The 12,897-nt window shown below is 43.5% G+C and overlaps 1 protein-coding gene across 1 annotated transcript in view; it reads left to right on the top strand.

Annotated features, from left to right (window-relative positions):
* The first annotated feature begins 3,841 nt into the window (after positions 1-3,841).
* The window catches only part of met (MET proto-oncogene, receptor tyrosine kinase), a 93,958-nt gene continuing 84,902 nt past the window's right edge, over positions 3,842-12,897 (top strand). Inside the window, 5 exon segments of the mRNA XM_039808860.1 lie at positions 3,842-3,873; positions 3,875-3,944; positions 3,946-4,060; positions 4,063-4,102; positions 5,706-6,909. Of these exon segments, the coding sequence (XP_039664794.1) occupies positions 3,842-3,873; positions 3,875-3,944; positions 3,946-4,060; positions 4,063-4,102; positions 5,706-6,909 (1,461 nt within the window).

Here is a 12,897-nt window from a genome sequence, read left to right as displayed (position 1 = left end):
AACCTTAAACCCTTTACTATTCGTAAAAGGCTGGTTTCTTAGTAAAACCCAAACAATGAAATCTGGAACCAAAAAGTAAAATAATACACAATAACAAAAACACTTCATTTCCTGTCCTCGTCTGCGCAACAATTTCGTTGACTTTTGAAAAAACAACCATAATGCAATGCAGCTGCAGGGCAGGTAAAGATTTAATAAACAGGTGCAACTTTTCCACAACAAGAAAATATCATTGTGGTATTATTTAGCTATCTTAGACATACTGCAGAGCCCATACATGAACTGAAATAACCATGTACACTCGCTATTTGTCAGAAGTCTTCTTTAACAGCCTCAACTCCTTGATAGTAGACACTAAACTGTCATCTCGTTGAGAGTTACTGCAGTATAGACAAGATAGCAAAAAAAAAAAACATTGACCTATGTTTCATGTAATCTTTTGTGAAAAGCTCTGTCGTTATATCTCTCATGAACTGAAGTGAACCTGCTGAAGAAGCCTGTCTATGGAGATACACCGCTGAGTGATGAAGCGCACACTTAATCACCGCGCTGCCCATAGCGAGCTGAAAGAAGGTAAAGAGTCCATCCACAGAATGAAGCTGCGAGGGCCTCTGATGGGTCATGAGCATCAATCAGAGTTTACTGTCCCGGTCAGCAGTTAACCAGGGTCTGTATTGACCCTGCAGGTGATAAATAACCTCTGTTGGACTAGTTTTAGGGTTGACAGAAATGGGAAAATCAAGACTGAGTGCAGCCCTGCTCCTCCCTGATAATACCTGGAAATTAGCCTGACCTGAAGCTCCCCTCATGTCTCCAGAGACCAAGGAAATGCCTGTTCACCTAGTGCACCAGCAGATGGCGCCATAATGAATCAGATTCCTGCTGTTGTGGTGGGATTTAAAGGGTCAGTTCAGCCAAATTATAAAAATAAAATAAAATAAAAAACACTGGTATTTAGTAATGCAGATAGTTTTGGTTTTAATGGCCCAGGTTTGGAGATACACTACATGGTCAAAAGTATGTGGACACTGAACCTTACAAACCCCTATGAGATTGTTGTATATCTCATTCCAAAGCCACAGGCAGCCACTGCTATCTGCTCTTCTTGTTTCAGGCTTTCCAGCAGATTTTGGAACATGGCTGCAGGGATGTGGATGTTGGCGACAGATGTAGGGCGATAACACCCGGCTCACAGTTATTGTTCCAGTTCATCCATTTACATTTTTTTTTTTTTAAATCAACAAGAACATGCATTTCCAGTAACAGTGTCCTTGTTTGTAATTTGGGTGCGCTGTGCAATTTAATGCCACTTCACACTCACATAAATTACTTCTTGATGTTTTTTTATGTCAGCTATGTGCAAAACATGCACAGGAAATAGGCATAGTTATTGTGCTGCAGGTGCTGTGGTTGCAGGATTCAGATCATTCCTGCAGCACATGTCATACTTTTAGGGTTGTGTGAGGTTCACAACCCAACCAACTTTTTCCTTTCTTCTTCTTCTTCTTCTTCTTCTTCTTCTTCTTCTTCTTCTTCTTCTTCTTCTTCTTCTTCTCCCCGCCAAGACATGGGGCCTGAGCCAAAATGGAGTTTACCACAACAGGAGCCACACAGACACACCCGTCGGGTATACAGTCAGACACACACACACACACACACACACATGCACACACCCTGTGTCAGACACACCCCTTGGCAACTGTGTCAGAACTGCCCCGAGGTAAGGCAAAACACAGTTCCTCTGGAAAAAAAACAGACTACAAAGAGTGAGGGAGTGTGTTACTTCTTACTTCTTGCTCATCTCTAAGAAGTAAAAGAAGATTGAGCTTCAGGTGAAAGAGAGATACAGCAGAGGTTTTGTGTCATTTTTAGACAAAGTGGTTGCATAAAACAGCTTCTACAATTTCTGAGCTTCTGTTTGATCCTAATTATTAGCTTAGTTAGTCCATGAGCCCCATAGGAATAATTCAACATTTGGAAAAATATGCGTATGCCTGGAGTCTCCACTGATTGTCTGGGAAACATCACGTTAACAACAAGACTCTTAAAAAGCCATTGCATCGTGGAAACCCATTTGTCCTACACATAACCCCCATCCCCTCGTAAAACCATGAGTTGTTGTTTGACTCTTCAGTTTTTTGTGCAGATTAAACAAACAAGATACAACATGTTAAAAGGTGCTGGCAGCTTGTTTTGACCTGTTTTCAGTCTTTACACCAAGCGTAAGTAATCTAACTTTTGGCAGGAAAGTGAATAAATGTCCCAACTATTCCTTCTGTAAGCACTTATTTTCATAAATTCAGATCTTTGTTTTTTTCTGACATTTCCTCTGTCTTTCTGGTTTGTTTACTCAAAGTTTGTATTTTTGTGTTGCTCACCACCGTTGTTAAAAAATAAATGAAGCTTCATCTTCAATGGTGCTTTGAGATGAAAAAAGAAAAGGTTGATGATGTACAGTGACAGTTTGAGGGCTCTCTGGTGTTTTGTCAGAGGTTACAGTGTTTTCCTCTGGGAAATCAGGGAGCTGACAGTAGAACAAGGTAGATGAATTGAGGGGGAGAGGAGGGGGGGGTGTCCATCTCTATGTTTCAATTCTAAGAATGAATGTGGCAGACATGTAAAACCAGTTGAGCCGTTCTATCATTAAAAACAGGGGGAAAAAAGGGGGGAGAAGAGAGGAAACTGCCACTCTGTAATGACACTAGCTCGCTGAAACCCTTATTTCATCCACATACAGAGTGATCTGTCTAGTTATACAGAGAAGATGTGACCGATTCCATCACATCACTCATCACCCCACTTGAACACACTCGTCCCCTGGATGTCTGTCTCATTAAACCCTCACATGTCACTGCGTCTGTCAGAAAGTGAGCGCAAACAGCTGTTGTGCTGCTCCTCGGAATCTCTGTACCTATTCATTCTCCGTCCACACTCTGTTATCAGGGTTTCCAGTTCTTCGTTCCTATTGCCCTCCTTTTCAGGAAGTGGGACAAAGGAATTTTTTGTGCCGGCCACTGTTGATTCATGAGCTGAGACACACACACACACACACACACTCAGAGTTGGTTAAGTCTTTATAACTTAGCTCATTATGTATGGCTGAGTGAGCCGTTTTAACATGACAACCAGTAGTCTGACTCATAGGGCTGCTGGAGGAGAGTCAGGTGGAAGTTGGAGAAGAAAGAAAGTCATTCCTTTGTGTAGACTATGCAACTTATTTGGGGGATTTTGTTGAATTTTGAACATTGATGGAGTTTAAATGGTCAGCCAGGGCATGTTGTGCTGTAAAAGATGCTTTATTAATGGTTTAAAGCCCCTACTTCAGAGTCTAGTTCAGTAATATTCAGATCTGCTGAATAAATCCCTCCAAACCAAGTTTTTTTTTTTTTTTTAGGTAATTAGGAATTTTACACCTAAAATATAGTACTTTAGTACATAGCATGTGCTATCAAACTACAGAAAAGAGATACATCAAAGTAATTTGAGTTCTTTGAGGGCATTACACACAAACATTTTGGCATTAAGTGATACATTAAAAAGCAGAACCTGGGACGTCTTTGGAAAAACTGGTTTTGTTGTAATTGGTGTTTCTGTGCCACATGATTACCACTAACTAGAGCTCATAATTTACTGTTTGCTCAGCTATCCTAGCTGTGTGGGTCTGTGTTTGGTCTCACCTGAACTCCACAGAGCGAGAAGCCGCAGCAGTATCATACAGCAGCACCTGGACGCGTCACAGAGTTTTGGAGAGAAAGAGGCGGAGCTTTTACGCGCCACGAGAGGAGCTGATGTGAGAGCGGTAGGAGCAGCAGCAGCAGCAGCAGCAGCGTGTTTCTGCTGGATGCAGTCAGTCAGTGTTGAGACTCACAGGTTTCGAACTAGAGTTGAACTACTTGGAAAACAGGCAAGGTCAGATTGAGGGGGTTAAAAAGCATCGGACTATTTTTTTTTTTCTGGGACTTTTATTTACGGAGAAGCGAAGAAAGATTCCACAGCGATCACTTTGGACTTGATGAGAAAGTCAAAGAAGTCCCGCTCTTGAAGACACCAGCGGAATATGAATTGAATCAAGGGAACTTATAACACTGTTGCTCGCTAACAGGTGAGTTTATTATCTGCAAATGTTCTCACAGTTTCTTGACTTGCTCTTTTTTTTTTTCATTTCACTCAAACTGTAGTTCCATGCGTAAAAACGCAGAGACCCTGAAACTCCCAACCCTCTCGTTCTTCTCCTCCTCCTCTTCTGGATATCACAGCCTTTGAAATGTTTTTTTTTTTTTTTCCGGCTCCTAACATAATTTCACCAGCTTCCCATTTCTGTTTTCTGAGACCTTTCACCATGAGTCACTTTCCTCTCCAACTGAAAACATTTTCACTGTTTCCCACCGCCTTTTGTCCTTTGAAAACACAGCCGTGCGATGAGTAGGTCCATGTATTGTGTTTGGTGCAGGTGCGTAATAATATGCCCACTATTACTTATAATTGTAGACCAAAACAAGAAGATACTCAGCTCACCATATCCTTAATAACAAAAAACGGACTCTACTACTGCGTAATATTCTATAATGTGTGTTTTGGGTTCTAAATGTATACTCCTTTTTATTACTAAAAAGTCTATAGCCCCTTTGTCCTCGTACCGTGTTGCCTCAGTCTCTTATATTATGTCTTTGGCACTTGCCAGTAATGGTATTTGCTTTAGACCTTCATAGGAGTTTGCCAATAAGCACCTGTTAGGTCTGTCTATCTCTACATAACACTGTGAGAATATAAAACTGAGCCTTCAGACTCACTCTAAATACAAATGAGTTGCTATAACAGTGAGACATCAGTCATAAATCAGTCCAAAATGTGCACACAGGGGATCTCAGTGAATTTATGCAACACTGCGGATATACATGCAAAAGCCAAACCCACTGTGCTGGAAGTTATTGCCTTGTTTTTGGTTTACATCTGTTAAAACCACATGCAGATTTAGGGGGCATGCAAATGCACCTTTTGCAAATTCTCTGGTGTTGCTCACCCACCCTACCCCCTCCCTACCGCCCTCCCTCCACTAAAAGCATCTCCCAGTGGATTACCATTTAGTTGCTGGGGTTATTTATCATTTTGCAGGATTGGTCCCCCTTGCCTTCTCCCTCCAGCCTCTTTTGTTTTAATTGAGTTTATGTCCACTCCCTCGGGCCCCTTGCTGTCTAAACTTAGGCCCGTGGTCGCGTCACCCTGCAGAGCGCGGGCTGCTCTCTGGGTGATTCACTGCTTTGCCTCTCGCTGTGGTCACTTGGGAACGGAGCTGAGCACCGCAGAAGTGCTCACCCAGGTCCCGCTGCTGGTTTGTCTAGGGTCAGTGGAGTCAGACGTAGGAGCACGGAGGATTAGGAGGCTGGTATTGAAGCATTGTGTCACCATAAAGCCTTCAGTCACTTCAGTATGAATGGTTTCACTGCTCGTGGTGAAGTGAGTAAATCCTGGTTTTATACCCTGACACAGATCCATTTATGAGTCTCAAAAGGGATTTCGATGTCCATCTATTTTCTCCTCAGTGGTCCCTATTCAGCACAGACTGCGCCCTTTTTCCACACATTCACACTCCGGACAATTGAGGCCACCTATTCAGAGATATTTATTTGATTGATGTTTTGAGTTCTCTGTGTTCCAGCAGGAATGTTTCACCAACTCATTTCTCATGTCTCTTATTTCTGGAACAGGATGAATCTCCGCTCGCTCCATGCCGTCATGCTGCTGTGGGCCTTGTGCCCCAGTGTGCAGTTCCAGTGTGATAAATCACCCGTGACCAACAAACTGAACCTCTCCGTCAACTACGAGCTCCCGACGTTCACTGCAGACTTCCCCATCCAGAACATGGTGACGCTTGACGGGATCATCTACGTCGGAGCTGTGAACAGAATCTACGCCCTGTCTCCGAACCTCACAAAGCTGTCAGAGTACCGCACGGGGCCGCTGCTTCCCAACGAGACCTGCGGCCAGAAACTGTCCAGCGCAAGCAGCGGCGGCGGCAGGGTGGACAACCACAACATCGCTTTGGTGGTGGAGAACATTTACGACAAGGGGTTGTACAGCTGCGGCTCGGCAGACAATGGTGTTTGCCGCCGCCACGTCCTGGACGACGACACTGGCCCGAAAACCGTAGACGAGCAGGTCTACTGCTTTGCTGACAGGGTGAGGCAACACAGGGGTCAACCCAGCGACTCAGATGTTGTGGTCAGCCCTTCCGGCTCTCAGGTGCTCAATGTGGAAAGCAACGTCATCACATTTTTCGTCGGGAACTCTGAGATCCCAGGCATGGGAAACACATCGGGCAGTGCGACACATCCTCACACCATTTCCCTTCGGAAGATGAAGACGAGCCAGAACGGCTTCACTTTCTTCTCCAGCCGCTCGTACATGGACTTAATTCCGTCTCTACGCGGAAACTACTACCTGCGATACGTTTACTCCTTCCACAGTGGACCTTTCACTTACTTCCTCACAGTGCAGCGGGTGAACAGGGACTCCCAGGCCTACCACACCCGCATAGTCCGTATGTGCTCCTCGGACCCCATGATCCGCCGTTACGTGGAGATGCCCCTCGAATGCATCAGCACCGATAAAAGGCGCCGCCGCTCCACGGAAGATGTGAAGGTATTCAACATCCTCCAGGCTGCCCACGTCACCAAAGTGGGCAATGACGTTGAGCTGCAGAAGCAGCTGAAAGTGGAGGAAGGTGATGACGTCCTGTTCGCCGCCTTTGCCCGGGGGAAGCCGAACTCTCCGGAGCCGACCCCTAACTCAGCCGTCTGCGTCATAACCCTGAAACACATCAACAACATGTTTAAGATGTACATGCAGAGGTGCAACACAGTAGACCCGTATCACTTCACTGGATCAGAGCAGAAGTCCTGCTACAATGTGGTAAGAGCAGGGAAGGGGTGGGGCTTACTGTGCATGGGTAGCCGTTGTAGAACTCCTACTTTGCATTTGTATTTTCTGAAAGGGAAAATGGAAATGTTGCTCTTTCCTCAACTGTCAGAAAAGCACAATGAATATTTAAATCCAAAGCAAGATGGAAAGAAGACATTTGTCCTGCAGTTGTCTTCTTTCCTCAAGTTAAGTTTTTACCAAATTCTTCGAAGAAATTGGAGCGGCTGCAGTTATGTGTTATGACAACCTCAACAATGGCTACTTTTTATGTCTGATTTCTCCTTACGTTCGTTATAAGTGTGCAGCCTGCACAAACTTGGTAGGTTACTTTTTTTTTATTTGTTTACAGTGCATTTGGTACGGTCTGTCTCGATGTCCAAGTCACTTGCTGTAAATTGCTAAATGCTTTGCTCAACAACTGTATATCAGACATTTACGTCGCTCCCTTTGCAGATGAGCAGAGCATCATCAGGATGCGGTTTTACGATGTCTTTCAGACACATAAAATAAGCCTCTATCAGTCATCTGTTGTACATGCACGGTGCTTGGTTTTTATCTTTGAGAGTTATAGGCCCTGGCTGTTTATTCCCTGCAGGCAGGTTGTCCTGCTGGCTGGAGAGAGAGTGTCTCAGTAACTGGGTGGTCTCAGGTTCAGGCAGCCAGAGTACTGAAGTCTACTGGACCTCTGTCCTTGTGTCCTTGTGTTCAAGTGCCCTTGAGCAAGACACTAAGCATGACCTCCTCCTGACTTGTCCCCTGACCTCTGACCCCTCTGGTTAAGAGCATACACGCAGGTCTGCATAATAGCGACATGTGGAGAAACAAATCCCTGACGATAGTGTGTTGAAGCCGTTTTAAAGGTCCTTATGTGCCTGTTGATTGATTACCAGAAAGTGGAACATTTTTCGAAATTTTGGCTCTGTACAGCAGCACATTGGATTTGAAATGAAACCATGATGATGGGGTTAAAGGGCAGACTCTCTGTTTTAATTTGAGGCTTTTTACAACCATATTTGAAGAACAGTGTAGGACTCTTAGCCAGGTATCAGGACAATGATCACAAACGTACAGAAAAGACCAGTGGAAATCTTGACTGATAACTGGCTGGGTCAAAAGCCAGTTAAACGTGCAAAAGGACGATTGATTCCAGGTCTGGCAGAGCATCACAAGGGGAGATACCAAGTGTCTGCTAATGTATTTGGGTTGGAGACTTCAGACAGTTATTTAAAAAGGATGTGAAAATCTGATGATGAAATATGGTGGTTTAATTTAAGTTCATTTCAATTTGTCCCATACATTTTGGCCTGTAAAACTGGATAACTATGTATAAATATGGCAACAGTTCCTTAACTTGTCATCTGATGTGGATGTAATCACCCTCAAATTAAAGCTGAAAGTCAGCACTTTACCTCCTAGGCACTGCTTTAATTCATGTGCATTTTAATGAAGTAGAGCTGCAAAGGTTAATCGATTAGTTGTCAACCATTCAAATTATTCACCAACTGCTTTGATAACCGATTAATCGGTTTGAGAAACTCTTTTACGGAAAAAGGTCTACATTTTCTGATTATAGCTTCTTAAATGTGAATATTTTCTAGTTTTTGTACTCCTCTATAACAGTAAAGTGGATATCTTTGAGTTGTGGACAAAAACAGACATCAAGTAAACACTGAATCGAGAAAATAATCAACAGATTAATCAACAATGGAAATAATCTTGAGTTTTAGCCTCACACTGAAGAAAACGTCCCCCCTCCCTGTGCTGCTGCAAGCCAGTTGTTACCTTGCCTGTAGTCACTCACCTCCAATCCATCAACATTGACTCAATCAATTGGTTGAATCACCTGATCAATAATGACACGAAGTTAACTGCTGACCACCCGGCCAAGGGTTCTGTCAATATGTTTACTGGCGCTGAAACCCTCTCTGACTTCCTCTTTACTGAACCTAAGCATCAGTCAGGCAGTGGATTACCTTAGTCTCCTGGATATGTCATATGATTTATATCCTTTGTTGTCAAAGGGCAAACACATACAGGAGTAATGGCACCCAGCACACTCCTGAAGAAGGCGTGTGTGTGTGTGTGTGTGTGTGTGTGTGTGTGTGTGTGTGTGTGTGTGTGTGTGTGTGTGTGTGTGTGTGTGTGTGTGTGTGTGTGTGTGTGTGTGTGTGTGGTGTGTGTGTGTGTGTGTTTGTGTGTGTGTGTGTGTGTGTGTGTGTGTGCCCACTTTACATCACAGCTTATCGTTATGAAAACAGGGCTTCTATGTGTTTATGTTCATTTTGTATGGTATGAAAATCAACAGACTCTTGGAATTTGAAGTTGCATGATGAACAGCAAGTCTGCATTAAATGCACCCTATGTTTTCTTTTGTAACACACTTCAGTCCTAATCCCCATTGTGTGTATCCTTGAAGCCTAACAAATGGTGAATGCATTTCCGCAGTCATAAAACATGTGCAGAGCCATTTTTTTGAATATTTTAAAACCCTTATTGTTTATATACCTGTCTATGTTGGCTAGTTTTCTTCTTCTTCCCTTCTTTTTTCCTGGTGCATTGCTTCATTTCTTGGTGATTTACCTCCACTACATGTCCATAACTGGAATGGCATGACCTGTCTTCTAATGTAGGCACTGGTGCATCTACCTGGATGTACTACTAGAGCACCACATACACACACAAAATAAACTGGATGGATTATACAACTCAAGTAAATTTGAAGAGCCTACAAATTGATTTTCATACTACACAAAACAAAATGGAAACCAATGGCTGGGTGGAAAGATAATATAAATCTAAAACTTTTGCATTGCAAATTGGTTGGCAAAAGTGTAAAGTATGATTTGTAGCTAGGGAGCTATATACACAGTCCTTTAGGTTCAGTGCTGTATGTAGTGATCTGAAAGACACAGGCTGCAGTGAAGAGATCAGACAGACAGACAGACATAAATGTTCTTAAAACGGATTCAAACCAGCTTTGCAAATACATGGTGGGTGGGTGTTTGGGTACATCAGTACAATCAAAGCCGGTCTACGGAAAGCCGTTCCACTCCCTATTCAGCCCCATTGTACCGAATTTGTTTGCAGTTCCACCAGAGTTCCACTGGGGGTGATCGCGGTCCAGTGCAGAATGAATGGGACTCTATGGAGCTAGACGGCTACATTTGTCTCTTTCGCCTGATTGTCGTTGAGAAACCTCAGATTTGATTGTAGTTTTTGCAAGTTCAACATGGGTTATAGGTCGAAACGAGTACTTATGTCCTTTTGATTTCTTACAGTGTGAGTCGTTATTGCCCATAACACGCTAGCATTCTGCTAATGAATGCTGATTGGTCAGTGAAGGTCTGATTACGATCGGAGATCCAGCTTGACGGCATCCGAAGCAGAGCCTGAATGTCAGAGTGAATATTTCGGCGTGTGGTCTTTAAAACATCAGCAAACCTCTTTCTAGCACGTGTATTAACATGGAGAGCCTTACCTATCAGCTGTGTTGTCGATGCCTCGAGAGAACAAAGGAAGCGACTCAGAGCTTGCCGTAAAGCAGTATCTCCGGCCGTATATGTGTATGACGTCATTAACATTTTAAAAGGCTTTTTAGAACCAAAAAGCGACTTTAAAAAAATCTAACACCAAGTAGTGTGCATTTTCTTAGCCTCCCCTTTCGAATGCAACATTCAAATTACCAGACAAAAAATTATATCCTGAGAAAAGTGGATTTTGAGGGGTATAGCTCCATAGAGTCCCATTCATTCTGCATGGGGCCTGTGAGCGCCCCCTATATGGAACTCTGGTGGAACTGCAACCAGTTCAGAAGCCGGAAGTAACGAGGGAGTGGAACTTCTTGATATATTAGAAGTTCTTTGGTACAATCCATGACAGCTATCAGTGGCGGAGATCCACAGGGGAAAGTGAGGAATGCTGGGAGCTGGGGGTGGTTTAGGGGGCAGCGCATATCTGACTCTCAGCGAGCCGTGATGAATGGCTCGGGGATAACAGGGCATCAGCAGCTGGGCGGAAGATGATCCCCTGACCCGCTGGGGCAGCCGGCCACACTGGCGAGGCCTCTTCCCCACTCCCCTCCACCCCCACCTGTTACCAGCACCTGTGGGAAAGTGGAAGTCGCATCAGTAACACCAAAGAGCCTTTTTATCTGGGTTGATGTTTTCATGGGTAATCATGTCCTATGATCTTTCATTGACTTTCTAAGGCATCGCATCTTGTATGAGTATTCACTCAGTGACAAAGCTCAAGAGAAACCTTTTTTAATTCAACATATTTCAGTTAGGGATGTCCTGAGGGATGATCCTGATCCGATTATTATTTTTATTTTTAATATTGAATATCTGCAGATACCGAGTCCCAAGCATGCTGTATGGTTATTGGCTTACCGACCGATGAGATTTACTCCTTAGGTATTTAAATTTGGTATTGAATGACGAGGCGTTTTTAGATACTGGATACTATAGAGGCAATGCAGTCGGTGCCTAAAAAGTATTGAATTGGGTACCCAGCCCTACTGCTGGGGAAGCTGGAGTGCTGCAATTTGGGCACTTTTGTCACGGAGCGTGATTTAGAAAAAAAGTTAAAAATAGTTCAACATTTTGACGACCTTCAGGCAGATCGTCTGTCTCCTGGCGTCTTTGGTAAACAGATGTGAAAGGGTTTGTGTGATGTAATGCTTAACAGTGAATGTCCAAAAGTCAGAGACAGCCTTCAGCTGTGAACTGATTACTCACAGAGCCTGTTGTTGAGCTCCTGTTCACGGGATCAAAGCAAAAATCATCCTGTTACAAATCAAACAACTAACGCTTCAAACTGCTCCGGCTTCAAACTCTTTAACAAGAGTTGTACAAAGAGACAAATGCTGGGAAAATCTGAAAAAAAAACCTGAAAACCCCAAACAGTGATTGTCTGCTGCCACCTCCTTGACAGTGACTGGCGGTATGAAAACTGTTGTTTTGATCACTCCGAGAGAGATTGTGCTATTCCATTATTAGACATTCTTTCCTCTTGACTCACTTGATTACCGGGTTGGAGTGAGGTATGACATAAGTTTTGCAAAAGAGCATATCTGTGCTGTATAATTATCATAGAATCCTTCCGTTTCTAATTCTGACTCTGCGTCGCTTTACTATGTCTGCAAAAAACTTTAATTTAAACTATGCTGACTTTATTTTTTTGCAGCTGCACTGTCCTCAACCAATGATACCTTTTTTAGCACCCCCAACCCAAAAACTAGAACAGTCATGTTTTTTTTCTCTGCAGGACTCATCAGAGACAAATGGCAAAAGAATCTGCTGTTTCAAATTTCTTCCAAACGCGCAGACGCAGCAGGTCAAGTGCTGAATCGCGCAGCCAAAAGAGCTTTTAACTCAGTGCTAAGCCGTTTTCCAAGTTCTATTTTATTGCTGACAGTCTTGCGTGTATCCTCTTGTCTTCAGCTGCCAGGTTAAGAAACAAGCTGTAACGACAAAAGCCCATTGAACAACTGTCCATCTGATGCTTGTGTTGTAAAGTTAAATGATCTAATCATAGCACTGCTTAATAGATTTATGACTTGTATTCAGTGGCATATGGCAGGTTCGGTTATCATGAGGATTGGGAGAGATACGCGCGGCCATAAACTCATAAAAGGTGTAAACGCTTGGAGGGGGCATACTTATAGTAAGCACACAGGAGGTTATTTTTGTCGTTTGCTCCACCAAACTGTGTATTTGTGGTGGAAATCTCCCAATAAGGATCTGGATCTGGATGAGGGCGAAAGCCCAGCGTAAGAGCATGTTTGAAGTTTTTAAGTGGTGGTTGTCAGCTAAGACGGGCCTCTTAACTCCAGTTTAGGCAGCAAGATATGATAAATGTTGTCATGATGAGTGGCTCTCTCTATGGCTGTCTCGTGATGGATCAAATCTGCTGTTCTTATTGTTTCTGCGGGGCCATTTCTGTCTTCACTTTCACGAAGAAACTGGAGACACAATTGCT

This window comes from Perca fluviatilis, chromosome 8, assembly GCF_010015445.1.
Source record: "Perca fluviatilis chromosome 8, GENO_Pfluv_1.0, whole genome shotgun sequence".
In the NCBI taxonomy this organism is placed as follows: domain Eukaryota; kingdom Metazoa; phylum Chordata; class Actinopteri; order Perciformes; family Percidae; genus Perca; species Perca fluviatilis.
This window is presented reverse-complemented; position numbering and strand designations above follow the sequence as displayed.